This window comes from Pongo abelii, chromosome 14 (genome assembly GCF_028885655.2).
Source record: "Pongo abelii isolate AG06213 chromosome 14, NHGRI_mPonAbe1-v2.0_pri, whole genome shotgun sequence".
Lineage (NCBI taxonomy): Eukaryota > Metazoa > Chordata > Mammalia > Primates > Hominidae > Pongo > Pongo abelii.
The window spans coordinates 102,172,030-102,199,058 of NC_071999.2; the positions used below are offsets into that span (position 1 = coordinate 102,172,030).

The 27,029-nt window shown below is 37.0% G+C and overlaps 1 protein-coding gene across 2 annotated transcripts in view; it reads right to left on the bottom strand.

Annotated features, from left to right (window-relative positions):
* The window catches only part of UGGT2 (UDP-glucose glycoprotein glucosyltransferase 2), a 276,140-nt gene that overhangs the window by 220,838 nt on the left and 28,273 nt on the right, over positions 1–27,029 (bottom strand). Inside the window, exons 3-5 of one of the 2 annotated variants that reach the window (XM_024230998.3) lie at positions 23,859–23,989; positions 23,270–23,382; positions 13,345–13,519 (exon numbers count right to left, since the gene is read on the bottom strand). In XM_024230998.3, the coding sequence (XP_024086766.1) occupies positions 13,345–13,519; positions 23,270–23,382; positions 23,859–23,989 (419 nt within the window). Of the gene's footprint in view, positions 1–6,591; positions 6,673–13,344; positions 13,520–23,269; positions 23,383–23,858; positions 23,990–27,029 lie in introns of those variants that run through there. The other variant, XM_054529561.2, reaches the window with a different exon arrangement.

The window sequence follows — 27,029 nt, forward strand, 5'->3', positions numbered from 1 at the left end:
AAGTTGAAACTTTCAGGAGGGAATTTAAAATAATGATTAACATGTTAAATGCTCTAATGAAAAAAGTAGAACATATGAATGAACAGAGAGGCAGATTCATCACACATATTAAAACTATAAGAAGGAGCCAAATGGCAATGATAGAAATTAAAAGCACTGTAACAGAAATAAAGAATGCCTTCAACAGAGTCACAAGTAAACTTGATATAGCCAAAGAAAGAATTGGCTGGCCGGGTGCAGTGGCTCATGCCTGTAATCCCAACACTATGGGAGGCTGAGGTGGATGGATCGCCTCAGGTCAGGAGTTCAAGACCAGCCTGACCAACATGGAGAAACCATGTCTCTACTAAAAATACAAAAACTAGCCAGGCATGGTGGTGTGTGCCTGTAATCCCAGCTACTTGGGGGCTGAGGCAGGAGAATCGCTTGAACCCAGGAGGCGGAGGCTGCAGTGAGCTGAGATCGCATCACTGCACTGAAGCCTGGGCGACAGAGCGAGACTCTGCCTCAAAAAAAAAAAAAAAAAAAAAAAAGAATTGGTTAACTACAAGGCAGGTCAATAGAAATTATTCAAACTGAATTTAAGAAGAAAAAGTAGTAGAAAAAGAAAGGAAAAAATCCAAAAAGCAAACAACAGCAAGAAACTGAGCAGAATACTCAGGAGCTGTTGGATACTACCACACATGGGAAACATCATGAGTGCCTAAAGGGAGAAATATGCCTCAGGACAAAGACAAAGAGGAAAGGCAGGACTGCCGTCCCCAGTCTTGGAAATTCTAACTCTGCTCTGTAACTTGAAGAGGACAGAACACCTCCAAATTCATTCTAGGAGGCCAGCATTACCTTGATACCAAAACAAGACAAGGACACAACAACAAAAGAAAACTATATGCCAATATCACTAATAAACACAGATGTAAAAATCCTCAACAACATATTAGCAATATGAACTCAGCAACAACTTAAAAAGATCATGCACCACGATCAAGTGAGATTCATCCCAGGGATACAGGATAGTTCAATATACACAAATCAATAAATGTAATACACCATATTAAAAGAACCAAGAACACAAAACCCATATGATAATTTGAATATGTGCTGAAAAGGCATTTGATGAAATTCAACATCTCTTTCTGACAAGTCCCTCCCCCCCCAACAAACTAGGTATAGAGGGAACATACCTCAAAATAATTAAGGCCACATAGGACAAATCCACAGCTAATATCATATGGAAATGGAATAATTGAAAGTCATCCCTCAAAGATCTGGAACAAGACAAGAATGCCCCCTTTCACTATTTTTATTCAACATAATACTGGAAGCCTTAGCCAGAGTAATAAGGCAAGAGAAATAAATAAAGGGCATCCAAATTGGAAAGGAAGAAGTAAAATTACCCTTGTTTGCAAACAATATGATCTTATATTAGAAAAACCTAAAGACTCCACCAAAAAGCTGTTTGAACAAATAAACAAATTCAGTAAAGTTGCAAGATATAAAATCAATATACAAAATTCAGTACTACTTATATATATACAAATAGCAAACAACATTCTGAAAATGTTACAATAGTTACAAATAATATAAAATACCTAGGAATTAATTTAACCAAAAAAGTGAAAGACCTACATTAATACAAAGAAAACTACAACACTGATGAAAGGAATCGAAGAGAACACCAAAAAATGGAAAGATATTCCATGTTCATGGATTAGAAGAATTCATATTCAGACAAATGCACCAATGGAACAGAATAGAGAACTCAGATGTAAATCTACACATTTGGAACCAATTCATCTTCGACAAACATCCCAAGATCACACACTGGGGAAAGGACAGTCTTTTCAATATGAAAACTGAACAACCATAATGCAGAAGAATGAAACTAACTAGACCACTATCTCTCACCATATACAAATATCAAATCAAAATTGATTGAAGACTTAAATATAAGACCCAAAACTATGAAATGACTAGAGGAAAATATTGAAGAAATGCTCCAGGACATTGGTCTGGGCAAAAATTTTTTGTCAAAAGCACAGTTAACACAATTAAAAATAGACAAGTGGAGTTAACATCAAGCTAAAAATCTTCCACACAGCAAAGGAAACAATCAACACAGTGAAGAGTCAATCCACAGAATGGGAGAAAATATTTGACAAATACCCATCTGACAAGGGATTAATAATCAGAATACATAAGGAAATTAAACATACCCTTTATCACCACTCCTGTTCAACATAGTCCTGAAAGTCCTGGCCAGAGCAACCAGGCAAGAGAAAGAAGGAAAAGGCATCCAAACAGGAAAAGAGAAAGCAAACTATACCTGTTTGCAGACAACATGATTCCGTATCTAGACAATCCCACAGTCTCTGCACAAAAGCTCCCTGATCTAATAAACAATTTCAGCAAAGTTTCAGGATACAAAATCAACGTACAAAAATCACTAGCATTTTTATACAGCAACAACATCCAAACTGGCAGCCAAATCAGGAATGTAATCCCATTTACAACTGCCACAAAAATAAAATACTAATGACCACAACTAACTAGGGAGGTGAATCTCTACAATGAGAATTATTAATACAAAACACTGCTCAAGGAAATCAGATATGACACAAACAAATGGAAAAACATTCCAGGCTCACAGGTTGGAAGAATCAATAGTGTTAAAATAGCCACACTGCCAAAACAATTTACAGATTCAAGGCTATTCCTATCAAACTACCAATGACATTCTTCACAGAATTAGAGAAAGCTATTTTAAATTTCATATGGAACAAAAGAGCCTGAATAGTCAAGGCAATCCTAAGCAAAAAGAACAAAGCTGAAGGTTACAGTAAACAAAACAGCATGGTACCGGCATAAAAACAGACATACAGAACAATAGAACAGAATAGAGAGACCAGAAAAAATGTCACACACCTGCAGCCATCTGATTTTTGACAAAGCTGACAAAAGCAAGCAATGGGGAAAGAACTCCCTATTCAATAAATGGTGCTGGGAAAACTGGCTAGCCATACGCAGAAGACTGAAACTGGACTCCTTCATTATGCCATATAAAAAATCAACTCAAGGAATGTGAAATCAGGGGCAGCCAAGATGGCTGAATAGGAACAGCTCTGGTCTACAGCTCCTAGCATGAGCAACGCAGAAGACAGGTGATTTCTGCATTTCCATCTGAGGTACCAGGTTCATCTCACTAGGGAGTGCCAGACAGTGGATGCAGGACAGTAGGTGCAGTGCACCGTGCGCGAGCCAAAGCAGGGCGAGGCATTGCCTCACTCGGGAAGCGCAAGGGGTCAGGGAGTTCCCTTTCCCAGTCAAAGAAAGGGGTAACAGATGGCACCTGGAAAATCAGGTCACTCCCACCCTAATACTGCGCTTTTCCGACGGGCTTAAAAAACGGCGCACCAGGAGATTATATCCCACACCTGGCTTGGAGGGTCCTACGCCCACGGAGTCTCGCGGATTGCTAGCACAGGAGTCTGAGATCAAACTGCAAGGTGTCAGCGAGGCTGGGGGAAGGGCGCCCGCCATTGCCCAGGCTTGCTTAGGTAAACAAAGCAGCTGGGAAGCTCGAAATGAGTGGAGCCCATCACAGCTCAAGGAGGGCTGCCTGCCTCTGTAGGCTCCACCTCTGGGGGCAGGGCACAGACAAACAAAAAGACAGCAGTAACCTCTGCAGACTTAAATGTCCCTGTCTGACAGCTTTGAAGAGAGCAGTGGTTCTCCCAGCACGCAGCTGGAGATCTGAGAACGGGCAGACTGCCTTCTCAAGTGGGCCCCTGACCCCTGACCCCCGAGCAGCCTAACTGGGAGGCACCCACCAGTTGGGGCAGACTGACACCTCACATGGCCGGGTACTCCTCTGACACAAAACTTCCAGAGGAATGATCACACAGCAGTATTCACGGTTCATGGAAATCTGCTGTTCTGCAGCCACCGCTGCTGATACCCAGGCAAACAGGGTCTGGAGTGGACCTCTAGCAAACTCCAACAGACCTGCAGCTGAGGGTCCTGTCTGTTAGAAGAAAAACCAACAGAAAGGACATCCACACCAAAAACCCATCTGTACATCACCATCATCAAAGACCAAAAGTAGATAAAGCCACAAAGATGGGGAAAAAACAGAGCAGAAAAACTGGAAACTCTAAAAAGCAGAGCGCCTCTCCTCCTCCAAAGGAATGTAGTTCCTCACCAGCAACAGAAGAAAGCTGGATGGAGAATGACTTTGACGAGCTGAGAGAAGAAGGCTTCAGACGATCATACTCCGAGCTACAGGAGGAAATTCAAACCAAAGGCAAAAAAAGTTAAAAACTTTGAAAAAAATTTAGACGCATGTATAACTAGAATAAACAATACAGAGAAGTGCTTAAAGGAGCTGATGGAGCTGAAAACCAAGGCTTGAGAACTACGTGAAGAATGCAGAAGCCTCAGGAGCCGATGCAATCAACTGGAAGAAAGGGTATCAGTGATGGAAGATGAAATGAATGAGATGAAGCGAGAAGAGAAGTTTAGAGACAAAAGAATAAAAAGAAATGAACAAAGACTCCAAGAAATATAGGACTATGTGAAAAGACCAAATCTATGTCTGATTGGTGTACCTGAAAGTGATGGGGAGAATGGAACCAAGTTGGAAAACACTCTGCAGGATATTATCCAGGAGAACTTCCCCAATCTAGCAAGGCAGGCCAACATTCAGATTCAGGAAATACAGAGAACACCACAAAGATACTCCTCAAGAAGAGCAACTCCAAGACACATAATTCTCAGATTCACCAAAGTTGAAATGAAGGAAAAAATGTTAAGGGCGGCCAGAGAGAAAGGTCGGATTACCCTCAAAGGGAAGCCCATCAGACTAACAGCAGATCTCTCAGCAGAAACTCTACAAGCCAGAAGAGAGTGGGGGCCAATATTCAACATTCTTAAAGAAAAGAATTTTCAACCCAGAATTTCATATCCTGCCAAACTAAGCTTTGTAAGTGAAGGAGAAATAAAATACTTTACAGACAAGCAAATGCTGAGAGATTTTGTCACCACCAGACCTGCCCTAAAAGAGCTCCTGAAGGAAGCACTAAACAGGAAAGCAACAACCAGTACCAGCCACTGCAAAATCATGCCAAAATGTAAAGACCATCGAGGCTAGGAAGAAACTGCACCAACTAATGAGCAAAATAACCAGCTAACATCATAATGACAGGATCAAATTCCACATAACAATATTAACTTTAAATGTAAATGGACTAAATGCTCCAATTAAAAGACACAGACTGGCAAACTGGATGAAGAGTTAAGACCCATCAGTGTGCTGTATTCAGGAAACCCATCTCACATGCAGAGACACACATAGGCTCAAAATAAAAGGATGGAGGAAGATCTACCAAGCAAATGGAAAACAAAAAAAGGCAGGGGTTGCAATCCTAGTCTCTGATAAAACAGACTTTAAAACAACAAAGATCAAAAGAGACAAAGAAGGCCATTACATAACGGTAAAGGGATCAATTCAACAAGAAGAGCTAACTATCCTAAATATATATGCACCCAATACAGGAGCACCCAGATTCATAAAGCAAGTCCTGAGTGACCTACAAAGAGACTTAGACTCCCACACATTAATAATGGGAGACTTTAACACCCCACTGTCAACATTAGACAGATCAACAAGACAGAAAGTTAACAAGGATACCCAGGAATTGAACTCAGCTCTGCACCAAGTGGACCTAATAGACATCTACAGAACTCTTCACCCCAAATCAACAGAATATACATTCTTTTCAGCACCACACCACACCTATTCCAAAATTGACCACATAGTTGGAAGTAAAGCTCTCTTCAGCAAATGTAAAAGAACAGAACTTATAACAAACTGTCTCTCAGACCACAGTGCAATCAAGCTAGAACTCAGGATTCAGAAACTCACTCAAAACCGCTCAACTACATGGAAACTGAACAACCTGCTCCTGAATGACTACTGGGTATATAACGAAATGAAGGCAGAAATAAAGATGTTCTTTGAAACCAACGAGAACAAAGACACAACATACCAGAATCTCTGGGACACATTCAAAGCAGTGTGTAGAGGGAAATTTATAGCACTAAATGCCCATAAGAGAAAGCAGGAAAGATCCAAAATTGACACCCTAACATCACAATTAAAAGAACTAGAAAAGCAAGAGCAAACACATTCAAAAGCTAGCAGAAGGCAAGAAATAACTAAAATCAGAGCAGAACTGAAGGAAATAGGGACACAAAAAACCCTTCAAAAAATTAATGAATCCAGGAGCTGGTTTTCGGAAAGGATCAACAAAACTGATAGACCGTTAGCAAGAATAATAAAGAAGAAAAGAGAGAAGAATGAAATAGACGCAATAAAAAATGATAAAGGGGATATCACCACCGATCCCACAGAAATACAAACTACCATCAGAGAATACTACACAAATCTCTACGCAAATAAACTAGAAATTCTAGAAGAAATGGATAAATTCCTTGACACATACACCCTCCCAAGACTAAACCAGGAAGAAGTTCAATCTCTGAATAGACCAATAACAGGATCTGAAATTGTGGCAATAATCAATAGCTTACCAACCAAAAAGAGTCCAGGACCAGATGGATTCACAGCCGAATTCCACCAGAGGTACAAGGAGGAACTGGTACCATTCCTTCTGAAACTATTCCAATCAATAGAAAAAGAGGGAATCCTCCCTAACTCATTTTATGAGGCCAGCATCATCTTGATACCAAAACCTGGCAGAGATACAATCAAAAAAGAGAATTTTAGACCAATATCCTTGATGAACATTGATGTAAAAATCCTCAATAAAATACTGGCAAACCGAATCCAGCAGCACATCAAAAAGCTTATCCACCATGATCAAGTGGGCTTCATCCCTGGGATGCAAGGCTGGTTCAATATATGCAAATCAATAAATGTAATCCAGCATATAAATGGAACCAAAGACAAAAACCACATGATTATCTCAACAGATGCAGAAAAGGCCTTTGACAAAATTCAACAACGCTTCATACTAAAAACTCTCAATACATTAGGCATTGATGGGACGTATCTCAAAATCATAAGAGCTATCTAAGACAAACCCACAGCCAATATCATACTGAATGGGCAAAAACTGGAAGCATTCCCTTCAAAAACTGGCACAAGACAGGGATGCCCTTCTCACCACTCCTATTCAACATAGTGTTGGAAGTTCTGGCCAGGGCAATTAGGCAGGAGAATGAAATAAAGGGTATTCAATTAGGAAAAGAGGAAGTCAAATTGTCCCTGTTTGCAGATGACATGATTGTATATCTAGAAAACCCCACTGTCTCAGCCCAAAATCTCCTCAAGCTGATAAGCAACTTCAGCAAAGTCTCAGGATACAAAATCAATGTAAAAAAATCACAAGCATTCTTATACACCAATAACAGACAAACAGAGAGCCACATCATGAGTGAACTCCCATTCACAATTGCTTCAAAGAGAATAAAATACCTAGGAATCTAACTTACAAGGGATGTGAAGGACCTCTTCAAGGAGAACTACAAACCACTGCTCAAGGAAATAAAAGAGGATACAAACAAATGGAAGAAGATTCCATGCTCATGGGTAGGAAGAACCAATATCGTGAAAATGGCCATACTGCCCAAGGTAATTTATAGATTCAATGCCATCCCCATCAAGCTACCAATGACTTTCTTCACAGAATTGGAAAAAACTACTTTAAAGTTTATACGGAACCAAAAATGAGCCTGCATCGCCAAGTCAATCCTAAGCCAAAAGAACAAAGCTGGAGGCATCACGCTACCTGACTTCAAACTATACTACAAGGCTACAGTAATCAAAACAGCATGGTACTGGTACCAAAACAGAGATATAGATCAATGGAACAGAACAGAGCCCTCAGAAATAATGCCACATATCTACAACTATCTGATCTTTGACAAACCTGACAAAAACAAGAAACGGGCAAAGGATTCCCTATTTAATAAATGGTGCTGGGAAAACTGGCTAGCCATATGGAGAAAGCTGAAACTGGATCCCTTCCTTACACCTTATACAAAAATTAATTCAAGATGGATTAAAGACTTAAATGTTAGACCTAAAACCATAAAAGCCCTGGAAGAAAACCTAGGCATTACCATTCAGGACATAGGCATGGGCAAGGACTTCACATCTAAAACACCAAAAGCAATGGCAACAAAAGCCAAAATTGACAAATGGGATCTGATTAAACTAAAGAGCTTCTGCACAGCAAAAGAAACTACCATCAGAGTGAACAAGCAACCTACAGAATGGGAGAAAATTTTCGCAACCTACTCATCTGACAAAGGGCTAATATCCAGAATCTACAATGAACTCCAACAAATTTACAAGAAAAAAACAAACAACCCCATCAAAAAGTGGGCGAAGAACATGAACAGACACTTCTCAAAAGTAGATATTTATGCAGCCAAAAAACACATGAAAAAATGCTCACCATCACTGGCCATCAGAGAAATGCAAATCAAAACCACAATGAGATACCATCTCACACCAGTTAGAATGGCAATCATTAAAAAGTCAGGAAACAACAGGTGCTGGAGAGGATGTGGAGGAATAGGAACACTTTTACACTGTTGGTGGGACTGTAAACTAGTTCAACCATTGTGGAAGTCAGTGTGGCGATTCCTCAGGGATCTAGAACTAGAAATACCATTTGACCCAGCCATCCCATTACTGGGTATATACCCAAAGGAGTATAAATCATGCTGCTATAAACACACATGCACATGTATGTTTATTGCAGCACTATTCACAATAGCAAAGACTTGGAACCAACCCAAATGTCCAACAATGATATACTGGATTAAGAAAATGTGGCACATATACACCATGGAATACTATGCCGCCACAAAAAAGGATGAGTTCATGTCCTTTGTAGGGACATGGATGAAATTGGAAATCATCATTCTCAGTAAACTATCGCAAGGACAAAAAACCAAACACCGCATGTTCTCACTCATAGGTGGGAATTGAACAACGAGAACACATGGACACAGGAAGGGGAACATCACACTCTGGGGACTGTTATGGGGTGGGGGGAGGGGGCAGGGATAGCATTAGGAGATATACCTAATGCTAAATGACAAGTTAATGGGTGCAGCACACCAGCATGGCACATGTATACATATGTAACTGCACATTGTGCACATGTACCCTAAAACTTAAAGTATAAAAATAATAAAATAAAAAATAAAAAATAAAATAAAATAAAATCAACTCAAAATGGATTAAAGCCTTAAATGTAAAGCCTAAAATTATAAAAACCCTCAGAAGATAACCTAGGAAATGCCATTCTGGACATGAGCCCTGGCAAAGATTTCATGACGAAGACACCAAAAGCAACTGCAACAAAAACAAAAATTGACAAATGGGACTTAATTAAACTAAAGAGCTTCTGCACAGCAAAAGAAATTATCAACAGAGTAAACACGCAACCTACAGAATGGGAGAAAATATTTGCAAACTATGTATCTGACAAAGGTCTAATATCCAGAATCTACGAGGAACTTAAATTTACAAGCAAAAAATAAACAGCCCCATTAAAAAGTGAGCAAAGGCTGGGCGCAGTGGCTCACGCCTGTAATCCCAGCACTCTGGGAGGCCGAGGCAGGCGGATCACGAGATCAAATGATCAAGACCATCCTGGCCAACATGCTGATACCCCGTCTCCACTAAAAATACAAAAATTAGCTGGGCATGTTGGTGGATGCCTGTAATCCCAGCTACTTGGGAGGCTGCTTGAACCCAGGAGGCGGAGGTTGCAGTGAGCCGAGATCGCGCCACTGCACTCCAGCCTGGCGATAGAGCAAGACTCTGTCTAAAATAAATAAATAAAGTGAGCAAAGGACATGAACACTCTTCAAAAGAAGACACATGATATGGCCAAAAAGCATATGAAAATATGCTCAATATTACTAATCATTAGAGAAATGCAGATCAAAACCACAATGAGATACCATCTTGTATCAGTCAGAATGGCTACTATTAAAAAGTCAAAAAATAACAAGATTCTGGTGAGATTGCAGAAAATAGTGAATGCACATACACTGCAGGGGGTACTGTAAACTAGTTCATTTAAAGCAGTGTAGCAATCCTCAAAGAACCTGAAATAGAACTACCATTCAACCCAGCAATCCCATAACTGGGTATATACCCAGAAGAATATAAATTGCTCTACCATAAAAACACATGCATGCATATTTTCACTGCAACACTTTTCACAAAGCAAAAACATGGAAATCAACCTGAATGTCCATCAATAGTAAAATGGATAAAGAAAATGTGGTACATACACACCATGAAATACTACACAGTGCATGCTGGGCTTAATTCCTAGGTGATAGGTTGATAGGTGCAGCAAATCACCATGGCACACATTTACCTATGTAACAAACCTGCACATCCTGCACATGTACACCAGAACTTAAAAAATTAACAATAAACCCTTCCTCTAATATGATTGTTAATAGTGGAAGACCAAATGCTTTCTCCCCAAATCAGGAAAAAGGCAAGGATATCTTCCCTCAACACTCCCCATTCTACATTGACTAGAAGTCTGAATCATTAAAATAAGGTTAAAAAAAATAAATGGCATATAGGTTGAAAAAGAAGAAAAACACTGATGAAAGAAATCAAAGGATGTCTAAATAAATCAAGAGACATAATTTTCAATTGGAAGACTGAATATTTTTAAGATGTTCTCTCACAAATTTAATTTATATGTTCAATGTAATCTCAATCAAAATGCCAGCAAGATTTTTTGTAGATACAGACAAGGCGATTTTAAAGTTCGCAGAAAGAGACAAAGGAATTAGATTAGCTAAAACAATTCTGAAAAAGAATAACAAATCTGGAGGACTAACACAACCTGATCTCAAGGCTATAAAGCTAGAGTAATCAAGCAGTGTAGTATTGATGTTGGGATAGACAGATAGATCAATGGCGCAGAAAAGCAAAGCCAGAAATAGACCCATACAAATACAGTCATTTATATTTTACAAGTGGATAAAGGAAATTCAATGGAGAAGTATAGTCTTTTAAACAAATGTTAAAACAACTAAATATCCATATGTAGAAAAATAAACCTCAACATCTCACAAGTTGCACAAACCGTAAATGGATCATAAACCTATGTGTAAACATAAAACTAATAAAATGCCTAGAATAAAATCTGTATGACCTTGAGATTGGTGATGAGTTTTTAGATATAATACAAAAAATATAATCTATAAACAAAAAAATGAGGAACTGGACTTAATCAAAATTAAAAACTCTTCCTCTGCAAGACACATTAAGAGAATTACAAGATAATTCACAAACTGGTAGAATATGTTTGTAAATCATGTATCTCATAAATGATTTATATCTAGGACACAAAAAGAACTCTGAAAACTCAACAAAAAAAGTTCACCAAAAAGAAACTTATGAAAAGCCAGACAACTTCATCAGTCATTAGAGAAATGCAAATTAAAACCACAATGAGATACCACTGTGTACCTAGAACAGCCACAATAAAAAAAAACTGACATTAACAAATGGTGGTTAGGATTTAGAGCAGCAAAATTATCTTTCCTGGCTAAGGGGAATGAAAAATTGTACAGCCACTTTGAGAGACAGTTTGGTATAGTTTATTATGAAGTTAAACACTGACTTACCATACAACTCAGCAATAGAACTTCCAGGCATTTATCCAAGTGAATTGAAAACATATGTTCCTACAAGAATCTGTATGTGAATGTGATGGTACGAAGGTGACTGACAGATGACTCTGTGTGATTGTTGAAATCCAACATTGTACATCACAGATGATACTTTTCAAAAAGACATCTGACTACATTGTGAAATAAAAATATGTTCATAGAAGGCAAAGCTCAATATATATGAAGAAAAAGTCTCTTCAAAATTAATCAGAAAGGTGCAATTCATTCCCATCTGAAATCCCAACATGTTTCATGGAACCTGGCTAACTAATTCTAAAATTAACATGGCTACATATCATGCAAGAACAGCCAAGGTATTCAGAAAAACAAAAATTAAGAAGCAGAGTTGTACTACCAGATATCAAAATATATTTTAAAGCTACAGCAATTAAAATGATGTTATATTTGTGTAGAATAGACATATGTATCACTGCAACAGAATGGAAAGTCTAAAAACATATACATGTCTATATGACCAATTAGCATATGATGGAGTAGAATAAAGACTTCACTGTTCAACGAAGTATGTGAAGACCAATAATTTTCCATATGGAAAAAACAGAATTATATCTCCACCCCATAGTATATTCAAATAAATTCCAGATGGATTAAAAACCAAAACAAAAAATAGAACTTCAACTCTTACAAGAGAATGTCCTTATAACAGCATAAAGGAAATCGTTAAGGTAGAGTTGAGTAAATCTGACTATATCACAAGTAATATTTGTAAAAGATGTCATAAACAATTTTTAAAAAAATATCAGAAGACCAGAAATGCACTAGGAGAAGATGCTGCGAAGTATGGAAGAAAAGATTAGTATTCAAAATATATTAAAAACACCTATAAACCAATGAGAAAAAAAGAATCCAATTCGAAAATAGGCAAAAGCTATGGACAGGCAATTTACAAATATATTTCTAAGGTTTTAATTAGATTAAATATTAGTATATAAATCTTAATAATTTGGGAAATGCAAATTAAAGCACTCCATGTTGGGAAGACAGTAGTAACAATGCAAAGTCCTTCCTCTAATGGCCATTATATTCACATGCACGTGTGCTCTGAAAGTGTTAAATAAACTTGAGGAGATATAGTAATAAGTGCTATGAAATCATTAAAACAGAAAAACGTGATAATGTCATAGCAACAGCAGGCTAGAGGAACGGGGAACGGTACAGCACATACCAGATACCTGAATGAAAAGTAGTCAGGTCTCAAAAGAAAGAGTTAACAGTATTCCAACACCATGCTTTGCACTTTGATCTAATACTGTATATATTATCGGTATGTTGAGTAAATCAGATTTCTTAATTGCAAATTCTTAGCAAATATTATACACATTATTGAAGTATGTTTTTGTTTTTTATCCAAGTTTTAAATTTGTGCCAGATATAAGGCAAAGAATTATAGACATCATACCCCCAGAAGAGACAGAATCCCAATATATTTTCCCACACGAAATTCACATTTGTTAAGTTAAAAAAAGTTAGATAACTATTCTGGTGAAAATTAATATTTAAATCTAGTAAGACAATTATCATAATAATTGTTTTTTTCTACAGCCAAAAGTAACCTTGGAAAAAACAAGCACATACCTGAATATAATGGCGAAGAACATACAGAATTTCCTCATTTTGAGCTTTTTCAGACAATACTTTGTGAAATGCACTAAATGTTCTAGTACCCATTTCGGCATAGAGAATCACCACTGGTAAGTTCTCTTTGTTTGTAGGAAATTTATGATCTCCTTTAAATAGATAAGGTCTAGTCCTAAGATAAAAGCAAAACACAAAGTTGTGAAAAAATTGAAAGTCAATGGCATATCAATTCCGTATAATTGCTGCTTATCAAACAGTTCATAATATACATAATCACAGAAAAAGAATTTAAATTTCCTGTGATGACTTTGTACACATAACTTGAACTAAATGACAGAAAAGAAAGAAAAGAATTTGGTTAACCCAAATCTATTATTAAAAATACTTTATTCCCCAACAAGGTTTATTATCTTTAAACAGTAACATATAATGGCAGCACAATTTTCAGTGAAATAAAATGTATATTTTATTCAGTTAGAAGGTTATAATTTTTCATTACAGCTCATATTTCCTGACAACAAGGTACAAATATTTAAGGAACAAAGCAAAAGTACTGCCTTATTCAAAGATTATCAGTACTTAGTATGAACAAGTACTCATCAAATTCCCAAGTATAAGCAAAGAAACCAGGACTCTTATGGTCCAGCACTATCATCAGAAACAGACTTTAACTGACTTATTTGCCAGGTACTGTGCTAGGTTCTTTACACTTATTAGTAAATTCTATTTCACAAGAAAAATTAGACAGCTACCATCACTGAAACTTTTAAGTTTCTGAGGCTCAGATAAGTTAACTATTCAGGAAAAGATCAAATGGAAAGCCAGAATTTCAACTCATGTTTATGGAATTCCAAAGCCCATATGTTTCGGCAATTTATACAGGTAGAAAGCAAACAGAGAGATAAGGAAGTTCAGAGTAACAAGGATGTTGAGAAATAACCTTTTATTTAGTGAATTATGATCTCTACAATCATTCAGTCAATTACTACCTTTGGATAACAAATGTTAAGGACAGAAGAAAAAAGGGTATGAGTAACATTCCTACAGCATGTTAGTGAAAAGAAGGTGGGTTTTGAAATCAGGCAGAATTGGATTCAATTCTAGCTTAACTACTTACTGACTCAACATATTCTAAATCAAAATCATTCAAGCATTCAACCTTATTGACTAACAGAATAATTTGAGAGATTTCCACAGTTATTTGGCTTAGAATTTGTGACATTACTCAACAGCAATACAGAAATGTGTTTATTAAAAGTCTGTAAAATTATAACATTCAAGCATCCTTATATTAGTTTACAGAAATGCACTAGGAGAAGATGTACAGTATGTATACCCTTCCACTGTTTAAATAAACTTTTCATTCAAGTATAAAATCATCACATATTTATCCACTTTAATTTGATTACTGGTATTCATGATGTGATTTTTAAAATACTACTACCAATGCTTGGATAGCTGAAGCATAAAATAAATAGAATCTTAGCCTCAAACAGAATTTCACTTCATTATTAATCTTCTGTAACAGATGAAGAGACACGAATGTGCAAAACAAGAGACATTGAATTTGCTGTCTTTCTTCATGAGATGCTATTAATAAATGCTAAAAGGATACAAAATCATACTTCACATTTGAAAAGAGAAAGAGATTCTTGCATGAAACTATTAAAATTATTCTCAAAAATTTTAACTGAAATCTTGGAACTCAAATGTCAATTATATAGCAGCTGGATTATCATTTTATAAACCTGATTTTATCAAATCAGTATCATAGAAGTACATTTAGTAATTTATATAAGGAATCTTAAATTTTAATGTAAGTCTGAAAAATTCTTCCTTCAAAGAATTTACTACTGTTGAAAACTAGAAAGGCGGCCGGGTGCGGTGGCTCACGCCTGTAATTCCAGCACTTTGGGAGGCCAAGGCGGGTGAATCATGAGGTCAGGAGATCGAGACCATCCTGGCTAACATGGTGAAACCCCGTCTCTACTAGAAATACAAAAAATTAGCCAGGCATGGTGGCAGGCGCCTGTAGTCCCAGCTACTCGGGAGGCTGAGGCAGGAGAATGGCATGAACCCAGGAGGTGGAGCTTGCAGTAAGCCGAGATCACATCACTGCACTCCAGTCTGGGCAACAGAGTGAGACTCCGTCACAAAAAAAAAAAAAAAAAAAAAGAGAAAACTAGAAAGGTTGCCAATAAAACTATGCTAGCAGATACATGTTGAGGTTGAATATAAACGGAAAAATGAGAGGAAATGGAATGGACTTTACACACAAAGGTAAGGGCTCTCTACCATTTGCTGAGTCTGTAATTGACAGTACCTTCCTTCCTGTACCTATAGACACATAATTTTCAAAATTTGCTTTTACGATTAATTCAGGAACTGCTTGGATATATCATAGGTAGAAAAATTATACCTATAGAGGATGGCTGGATAAGAGGAAAATTATCTTTAAAAATTAAATAATTATATTTAAAAGTAGCAATTCACTGAATTGACTAAGGTGTTAAAGAGAATACAAATTAGCATTGGTAAAAATTTTAGAAGTACAGTGTAAAACTTCAGCTTTCTGAAGACAATTTTGGAGTATACATTTTAATATACATGTACTTACCTAGAGATTTTTGTTCTAGAAATTTAAGAAAATAACCAAGGTAACTATGCAAAGATATTTGTACAAGGAAGTTCAATTAGATATTGTTTACTGTAAACTACCTATATATCTACCACAAGGAGTGGAATAATGAAACTTATTTATTCATTTCATTATGGTATCATTCACTCAATATTTTTCAGCATCTACTACATGGCAGGTGAACTTTTTGGGAACTGGAGTAAAGGTCACCCTTGTTATGCCTTAGCAAGTAACTTGGCTGCATTGTGCTTATGCCCTAGGGATCTGTGGAAGTTTGAACTTAAGAGGGATAACTTAAGATGTTTGGTGGAAGAAATTTCAAAGCAGCAAAGTATTCAAGAAGTGGCCTGGCTGCTTCTAACAACATATGTTCAGATGTGGGAGCAAAGAAATGGCTTTAAGTTGGAATTCATATTTAAGAGGGAAGCAGAACGTAAAAGTTTGAAAAATTTGCAGCCCTAGCCAGAAAAGAAAAACCCCATTTTCAGGGGAAGAATCTAAGTGGGCTATTGGGCAACCACTTGCTACAGAGATTTGCATGACTAAAAGGGAGCCAGGAGCTGACAGCCAAGACAACGAAGAAAAGGCCTGGAAGGTATTTCAGAAATATATGAGGCAGCCCCTCTCATCATACACTTCAAGGCCTAAAAGGAAAGAATGCTCACTGCCCTGTGCCATGCCAGCAGGCTGCAACTTGCATCCAGCTGCTCCAGTTCCAGCCTCGGCTCAAAGGGGCACAGGTAAAGCTCAGGTCACAGCTCCAGAGGGCACAAGCCATAAGCCCTGGCAGTTTATACATGATCTCATGTCTGCAGATGCTCAGGACTCAAGCATGAAGGAGGCTTGGAGGCCTCCATCTAGATTTCAGAGCATGTACGGAAAAGCCTGGTGCACAGGCAGGAGCCTGCCACACAGGCAAGGCCCCCGCAGATATTCTACTAGGGCAGTGCATAGAGGAAATGTGGGGTTGGAACCTCCACACAGAGTCCCCACCTGGATACTGCCTAGTGGAGCTAGTGGAGGGGGGACTGCAACCCTTCAGACCCAAGGATGGTAGCTTCATCAGCAGCTTGCACCTTGTGCCTGGAAAACCCAGAGGTACTCAACCCCAACCCATGACAGCAGCCACGTGGGTTGTATCCTGCAAAGTTAGAGCGCTGGAGCTGCCCAAGGCCTAGGGAGCCCACCAGGATGTACATCAGGATGTGGGATATGGAGTCAAGGATTACATGACAGCTTTAAGATTTAGTGCCTGCCTACTGTGTTTCAGACTTGCATGGGGCCTGTTACTCTTTTCTTTTGGCCGATTTCTCCCTTTGGTAATGGGACTGTTTACCCAATGCCTGCACCATCTCTGTACCTTGGAAGTAAATAACTTGTTTTGATTTTACAGGCTCATAAGTGGAAGCAGATGAGTCTCAGATGGCACTTAGGACACTGGACTTGATGTTGGAATGAGTTAAGACATGGGGAAGAAATTACTGTAATTTGCAATGTGAGAAGGACATGAGATTTTGGGGGCTAAGAAAAGAATGACATGGTTTGGGTATTTGTCCCCTCCAAATCGCATGTTGAAATGCAATTCCCAGGGGCCCCCCCTTACTCTCTTGCTCCTGCCCTCAATATGTGACATGCCTGTTCCAGCTTCGCCTTCTGTCATGGCTATAAGGTTCCTGAGGCTCTCACCAGAAGCCAAGCAGATGTTAATGCCATGTTTGTACAGCTTGCAGAACCATAAACCAACTAAACCTCTTTTACTTATAAATCACCCAGCCTCAGATATTTCTTTATAGTAACACAAAAACAGACTAACATATAAAATTGGTACATACGAGTAATTTTATCTATTTACATGTAACAACACATAACTTTATGGGAGAAGGATCTAAGATACCCTTTATAGTACAATAAATTTTTTTTAAGTTTATCTGTATATGAATATATGCATTAAAAAAGAACGTATATTAAACTGTTAGCAGAATTATGGGCCATTTTCCCTTTCTACTTTGCATTTTTCTAAAGTATTTGAATTCTTTTATAACGACCATATAGGATTTTTTTAACTTTAAACATACAGCTTTCCATTTGGGACAAAAGTTTAAAGCCACAAAAAAGATGGTCATATTGATTTGAAGTGGCATTTGGAGAGCAGTCCCTGACACTAAATTTTATAGTATCTCCAAAAATATTTACAAAGACTCAGAGACAAAAATTATTAATGAAGTTGCAAACTAATAATAACTTTATATCATAAATTGGGAGTAAAGTCTACTAACTATAAAACCTATGCTGTTCAACTTAGAATCATAACTCACAGTCAGCCTTACCACTTAAAACAAGAACATGCTAGTAAAAAAAGAAGAGTAAACTGATTCTTCATCTCTCCCTATTTCGTATTCCCTGGTTCAAAAATCTATGGTCTGGATCTGCCCCAAAAGTTTATAGACATAATATTAAAATGTGAATGAAGGCCAGGAATGGTAGCTCATGTCTGTAATCCCAGCACTCTGGGAGGCTGAGGCAGGCAGATTGCTTGAGCTCAGGAATTTGAGTCCAGCCTGGGCAACACAGCAAGACCCCGTCTCTACAAAAAATACGAAAATTAGCTGAGCATGGTGGTTTGCACCTGTAGTCCCATTTACTCAGGAGGCTGAGGCAGAAGTACAGCTTGAGCCTGGGAAGCAGAGGTTGCAGTGAGCCAAGACTGCACCACTGCACTCTAGCCTGGGAACTAGAGCGAGACCTTGTCTCAAAAAAATAAATAAATAAAACAAAATAAAATATGAGTTATATATCTGGGGGAAAGTGACAGCAATCATTACCATCCTAAATGAGTGTAACTTTCTCCCAGTGGTCACTCTACTTTCCAACATGTAAATAAAACTACTGCTAAAAAGAATTTTAAGAAATTGGGACAATGAGAATACCACATAGTAAAGAAAGGCAACATTGATGACCTAAATATGTTATCATTGAAAAAAAAAAAACAAGTGTTTAGCTCAACCACAGACAGAAGAAAATATATAAATGCAAAATGTATTAGATTAGAATAAAAATGCAGAAAAAATTTATCAGTCATTTCTTTAAAAAAAGATAAAAACCTAATCTGGAAAAAGTGAAAGAAAATGAAAACTAAAGAAAATCTAGGAAGGAGAAATATCTACAGAGAGGAAAAAATTAAAATATTTATATTACTATAAATAACCTATGTAAAAATATAAATTATATGCTTAAATAAGAAAAAACAACCATTGACCAATATTGATAAGATGTCACAAACCCAAGAGTATATGCCTAAAGTTCACAAAAGGAAAAAAAAATGATTAACTTTGCCCTATATACAGAGAGAGAGGGGTAGAATGTTTCTGTCAGGCTGCAGAATTGTTTTACCCTACTTAGAAGCTAATAAGTTAGCTTTTCATTGTTTCATGGATTCTGGCAAAAGACAGAGACTTCTGAGTCAGAAACAAAGAGTTTGATTACTTGTGGCACAGCAAGCAACATGAGCATTAGTATGTTTACATGGGTTCCCCATGGCCCCACATTCCATAGGGAGAAGTATGATGGACCCACAAGAATTCTACACAGGCAGTGGGTATGGATCACATCTAAAGAACACTGAGAGTGGGAAACTCATCATTTAATAACAAGCAGTAAGTAAGCTGCCCTTTGTCCCAGGGAGAAACATTAACTTATCCCTCAAAGTCACTCACTGAAAACAGCCCGAGAAAAGGCCATGGTAAAGAGCAGTCAGGGCCTCACACAGTCTTGGCATAGTCAGTTTGTCTCTATTCACACTTATCAGGGAATGGGTCTATAATATGTACATCTATAGGAGTAAACCAGACTGTCAGATGGGCAAGTGCAAATTACTTTCACAGTGTGCAAGCCCCAAGGAGTGGTATTTTTAAGCTGCCCATCTGTAGTCTTCCAAGTGGCAGACCAGACAGGTAGGCCATTGGCAACAGCACAAGAGTCAGTATAAATGTATTATATTTCACCAAGGGGTCAGATTTTGTTCAGGGAGAGGATGACGGCCTTGAGTTCTGCCTACTGAGTAGAGTGACCACTTCAGCTTTTGGTTTTACAAGGCTTATGCCTGGTGGAATGGTAGCAGAGGCAGCCCGAAGATCCCACCAGCTGTTAACTTAGCTAAACATCCCAGCAGCCTGGCCTAGGCATTTAGGGAAACCACTGTGAACTGAGGGCCCTTTTGAGCCAGTGACCTTACTTCAGGTAGTGAAATGGGTTATTTAGTTCACTCCCAAAAGAGTAGCTGCCACTTTTTCACATATACCTGATACCATGCTAGGGCCCAGAAGCTGGGCTTTTGAATATATAATTTCCATTCGAGCAGGGAGGCTTGTTGGGTCCCTTTTACCTTGCCAGACACTGACTCCTAGTTGAACTACATGAAAATGTAAATGTCATGTGGTAGAGTCACAAGGCCTCCATGGGTCAGGCGTTCAGTTTCAACAAGAGCTTAGCAGCAGCTTAAGAACTGCTCATTTTAAAAAGGGGTGTACTAAGTGGCTGAGTCAGGCAGGTGGCACTATTGTACTTGGAAACAGTCTCGGGGTAGTCCAGCAGCTATGAAGTCTATATAAAGTTGTGATTGTCCTTTCTCCTCCTGGGATTGATTCTTTGTTGTTTCTGCTGGACCACCTGGGCGTGTCTATGTGTGGTAGTCTCTGAATGACAGTTTCCCTCTGGGCTTCACAAACATTGACAGCATTCACAGTGTAAGCATGTAAAATACCAATACCAGTTATATAATCAGAGTCAAAACAATAAACCATTAAATCAGTCAAGTTTGAGTGCCTTTTCCTTAGGAGCCCAGATCAAGGAACATGTGTCAGACTACAATACAGTTATCAGGAGACTGCCATCACCCACCAAGAGTACGGGGAGAAAGAGGTGGGCAGTGGGAAGAAATGTAAGTATTGACCTTTTTTCTTCTCGACCCATGGGCCCTTAGGAACTTCCTCTTCCAGAAGCTATGTGTCAGTCAACATCCCACCCACGACAGTCTCCAAAACTATCAAGAACTGTAAAAGTCTAAGGTATGATTTTACCTGACTTACAAACTAATAAGTTAGCCTTTTATTCTTTTATGGATTCTGATAGAAGACATAAGACTCCTGGGTCAAAGACAAATGACTTTACTGCTCATGACATACAGCAAGCAGTATAAGCATTATTATGCTTGCCCCCAAAGTCCAACAGGGAGTGACAAAATATGGACTTAGATGGATCCTACAGAGTTGACATATGTTTCCGTTAAGGAACACTGGGCTTGGGGAAGCACTGTTTTATAGTAAGCAATAAAACATGCTTTCTTCCTGTCCCCAATCCCAAAGGAAAACATCACCTCATTCCTCAAGGTTGCTCACTGCAAACACAACCCTGAGAAATGGCCCAGGTAAAGAGTGGTCAGGACCTTGCATTTTTTGCTGGTCAGACCAAGAAAGAACATGCAAGGACTCACAGGGCCCATGGCAGATGGACTTTCCTAATAGTTTGATGTTAATTTTTTTGTAATCTTCAAGATACATTAGTTTCTATAATTATAAAAGTTGACATCAGAAACCAATGATAATAAACTTTAAACATTACAAAACTTCCTTTAAAAGATGCACTAGGAAAGGAAAAAATATACACTAGCGCTAACAATTTTATAGTAAGTCTAATAATGCCATAAAGGAACAGATAATTCCCATATTAACTCATCCAGAATAAGAATAATATGGCTGCCTAATTCACTATATGCAAGTAGAATGACTGATAAAAATTAAAGATGTGAAATAATTTCAATAAATGTACAGCTATTCATTTATTAACACAGAAACATGAAAACAAAATGAAAGCAATCTTAATTCAAAAGCAAATTAAGATAATCCCACACCATTAGTAAATCAGTAGTTTTCCTCAGAATTGAAAAGAAGGTATAATATTTCAAAGTATTTTGTAATACATTAGTATGTCCAATGAGAAAACCTTGTATCCATTCCAATAGATGAAAAAATAATTGATAAAATAAAGCAATTATTTCTGCCTTTAAGTTTTAAAAGCAGGTGTGAACAGAGAAACATGCCATATTATCTGATAAAAGATTCAATACAACACAGATGTAAATTTTTCCTAAATTAACCAATACTTTTAACATAATTCTAATTAAACCCTAACAAGGCTTTTGGGGAAGGGGAGCTTGGGGAGGAAAAGGATTCCAATGTTAACTTAAAAGCATCAACAAATACAAGGAGCTAAGGCATTCTGGAGGAAAAAAGAGCCACAATGAAGAAGAAATCCTCCTGTCAGAAACTGGATACTAAAGCAATAAACATTAAAACAGTATGGCACTACTATAAGAAATAGATAATGGAGCAGAACAAAGAGCTATGAAATAGACCATAATATAAATATAACGAATACAATTGACTAGCTACCTGAGGAAAAAAATCTGGTTGGATTCTTACCTTTTGATGAAAATAAATTACAGATAGATTAAAAGTTTAACGTAAAATAAAAGGAAAAACTTTTAGAAAGCTACAGAAAGAATTAGCAAAATCTCCCAATCAGGTTCGGGAAAAACTGTTAGTATAAAAACAATATAAAAGTCACATACACAGGAAAATTTGGCTACATAAAAATAAAAGCCTTTTGTATATTAAATTCAATACAAGTATAAGAAAATGTTAGAAATGGTTTGTTAACAAGTATTAATATGCATAAATATATATTACTGTTTAATAGAGTTCTTTCAAAATTAAAAAAACTATTATTTTTTAAAGTATAAATAATCAGGCAATAAAAATATACTGGTAGTATTACTCTAAAAAATCACTAATAAATTAATAATTTACTTCTGATTTGCCATTTTTTAATTAAATACTTGCAAAAAAGCAAAAAAAAATAGTTTTGAATATAGGAAGCAACCTCATCTATTGTTTTGATTACTTTGTTATTCCCCAGGTATATATTCAGTTTATATTTAAAGAGCTACAGGCCAAATAAATTCATAGTTTTGCATGTTTATTTCAAAAAACAAGTTATGCTTATATGAAACATTTCATATATTTTATGTTATTTTGGCACAATTTATATGCTAAAATCAAAAGCTAATCAAGACAAAACATTCTCAGATATATTAAGGTTTTCAATACAAATCACATTCTTGAATATACAATGTCTTAGAATATTAAATTTTTTTATTATAGGAAGTTTCTGCTATTGAACTCTCCTCTTTATAACCACTTCTTTCATTATAGGCTATTATTAATTTACCTTGAAGCAGCTTTCTTCAGCAGCTTTTTAATCTCATTAATTTTACAGGTGTGCTTCTTATGAATAACCACAAATGCATTACAACCATCTGGTGGTGGCTCATCAGCTGCAATCTAAGATTTCAAAGATTATATTTAGCTACAGTAGTTGATAATTACAATATGATTTTAAAACCCTCACACATTACTTTGATTAAAATAACTCATCAACTACTATTAAGTTATTGCTCTAATTAAAGTAAAAAAACTTCTATACATAGGCAGAATCTAAGAAATATTTTAATAAAATCGACTTTAACCTAGGAAAGACATGCTTCATAGTTATTGAAATAATTCTATTAAAATTTCATGATACTTCATTTCAATGATTTGTCCTCATAATTTCCTTATCCCAAATAACTATAAAAATTACAGAATATATTCAATTACATTATAATAAATGACAACAATAATAATAGAATCAACGATAGGCTATGGAACCAACTATGAACTTGTAGATCATTTTGAACTAAAGATGTTCATATTAAAGAGCTCTGTGTACATTGCTAGCGTGCCTCTTTGTCAAATACAGATTGGGTATTTTTACACACCTGCTGAAACATCTGAATAGCTGGGGAGTATGCCCTTATAGAGAAAGCAAACTTTAAGAGGTTGATGTGTAAATTGTCTAGAAACTGTCCAGCTTTCTTCAGGATTAAGTTGTAATAAGAATAATCTGATTCTATAAAAAGAAGTCAAAAGAAAATAATGTTAGCATTTTATACACTGCACATTGGCACATCTTCCACTGTAAGGCTAACTTAATCAATGTCATATAATCATATCAGAAGTTTGGTTATGGATAATGCTAGAGAAAAATGGAAAAATCAAGATCTCAGTTCTATAATCAACTTCGTTTTGGATCTTCCAGTAATGTCCAAGTAATCAACATGAGACCAGGTGAAAATAATCTTGCCATTAAAATCTATTTGGAAACACCAACATTTCAGACCAACTTACTCCAAAGTTGTGGGGTTATATTACAAGGATAAGATGTAAGTCCTATCTACAAGGTAGAAATTAAGAACAGCAGAAAAGTTAAATAATATGATTGTTAATGAATTTTAAAGTACCTGTATGAATAAATTCTACTGAGATTTCGTGCTGATAGCCAAGTATAATTAGTGTATCCAGAATACTTTTAGGAGACAAAATTTGAACCAGGTCTTCAAAACTAAATGTCATCTTGTCTGGAACTTGAACAAACTAACCTGAGCTGCAAGTTGCCTACTATAAACCCTATTCAAAGAACTCAAAGACATAAAGGAGAAGGAGGGATCCTAGAATGTAATTAAAAATTCTCCAACACCCCTGGGGAGACAGAGATCACTTGAATGGGAGAAGGCAGAAAAGTGCAGCCTCGAGCTGAAGACGACCTGGTGGCACTAACGGGGATAAGCAGGGGTGGGAAGAACTTTCTGTCTGTGCCCTTTTCCTTTCTCTACTCTTCCCTGGGTGTAACCATTGACTGCATTGTGTCAGAAAACTGTAATGCCATTCCAGGGCCAGCCAGAGATGGTAAGGTAATAACAGGGCAGCTCTGGAGTCCATTTGGTATAGGCATCCATAGAGGCTGGCCTCTAGACATTCTCTGGTAATTTATTCTCCTCTACATCTTGGCACTGGGATACCAAGTGATAGAAATTTCTCATACAAAAGAACAGAGTTGAGGTAGATGAAGAGCAGTTCCCTGTGGATATCTGATGTGAAAGGGATAACAAGAAGAATGTGGTTAAACCAGACTGCAACACCAGATACTCTCTTTCTGAGAGGAGGAAAAGGATGTTCTGACTGGAAAGAGACATTCTGGGGTTGGTTGGAAGACTGGGTTGTTTGCTGATTGTGACAATGTTTACTATTTGCTCCAAAAATGCTGGGCCCTTGACCCTCAGTTCCTCTCTTTATCACAACCCATTCATGGTACAGTTGTCACCTGGCCCTCCAAGTTGTCCTGTGGGAACTGAGGCTCAGGCAACCAGTGCAAATATGTGGACACTGTGGTTATTTCTTCTGTTATATGTAATAAAGCTTTCTTCTATCTCTGAATCAGAGGTCTCGGGTTATCTGTCAGCATCCATGAAACTAATCTGTTATCTTTGCAAATAGGGTAACATCTCAGACCCTTCACAGTACTTGACAGATCTGACAACAAAATGGAATGCTGACAAGATACGTGGATTTCTGGAGAATAAAAGACCCAGTCCCATGGTCCAATTAATAGGATTTGAGGAGAGTGCTTGAGAAGTAATAGTGGATATTCTGACAAAACTGTACAATCAATCAGGCAATGAGTCGTCTTAATTTTGCTGCCTATTAATGAAGAGAAGAAGAAGAAAGGGTTATAAGCCAAGGGAAATAAGTTCAAAAATATCTCCCAAACAATGTCTTAGTGGCACCTTATGACTAAATTCCTCCTACAGTCCATCTTGCCAATATTAGATCCTTTCAAAGATGACAATAAAAAGTCTCAGAGTTTAGTTCAATAGGTCCTGGCTGATATAAAGAAGCTATGAATCACTCAGGAGATTTCCTCTGGTCAGTTATAAAGTCTTTCAGCTCTGATTAAAGAGTCTTATGTTGTCCATCTGATTCCTGATACTGTGGCAAGCTAAGTTTTTAGCTTGCAAGCAGGGTAAAAATTCTAGCCCCTTCACAGCTCTTGACAAAAAGCTCAGAAATGAGCGACCAAAAAAAACAGGGAGATATGAGAAGTTTTCTGAAAGAATACAAATAAGAACTAGAAAGAAAATCATACTAGAAAATACAGATTAAATTAGAAGGAGCACAAGAGTAAACAGACACCGTGGAAAACAGAGTAGGAGAAACAACATGCAGACGAAAAGTGATAAAAATGAAACAAATAAAAAGGAGACAAGGGAAAAATGACTTGAGAGTAAATGACAAACACAGAAGTCAGGCAAAGGAGATTAATATATGTATACTTGTAGACCCTAAGGCAGAAAATCAAGGGAATGGAACAGAATAATTAAAGAAAACTATAATCCAAGAAAACTTTCCAGAATTAAAAAGAATAATGAACTTACATATCTGAAACAAACAAAGACACAGAATGATCAGCATTGCAACATTCTCTAGTTTAAAAAACAAACAAACAAACAAACAAAAAACAACTCTGGGGCTCTAAAGTTAAAAATCAGAAGTTTAGAATTCACACATGAACAATTAAGTATGTGAAGAACTCAGGGCTATTTTTCCAAGTCATTCATGAGGCACCAACCAGAGAGCAAACTTTATACAACCAAGAAATAATTGGAGATATTGCAGCATAAAGTCTGATTGTTAGCTCTACACCATCTCTACATCAATTCACAAAGAAGTCATTAAAAAGTATTTGTATAATTGTTTAATTTGGTGCCTCTTATTAAGCTATAAACCATGAAGGAAAGGATCTTTTCTATCATAGTTTTTCCACTGTACATTTCTACTCCTGGCATACAAAATAGGCATTCAATAAATTTCTTTAATATTTAATAAATATTATAAATAAGTTTCTCCATTCTAAACAATATTTTCATAATCCAGTAGCTTTAAACAGTTGACATATGAGAATAAGCATTGGATCTTTCACTCTTAATTCTTTAACAAACTATAGATGATTTCTCAGAACTTGGGAGATGTGGTGAGTTTTCCTCCAAGAATCAAAAAATAATGCAAATAAGATTCGTGTTCAATAGTAAAAACAAAATAGAAAATAAATGCTA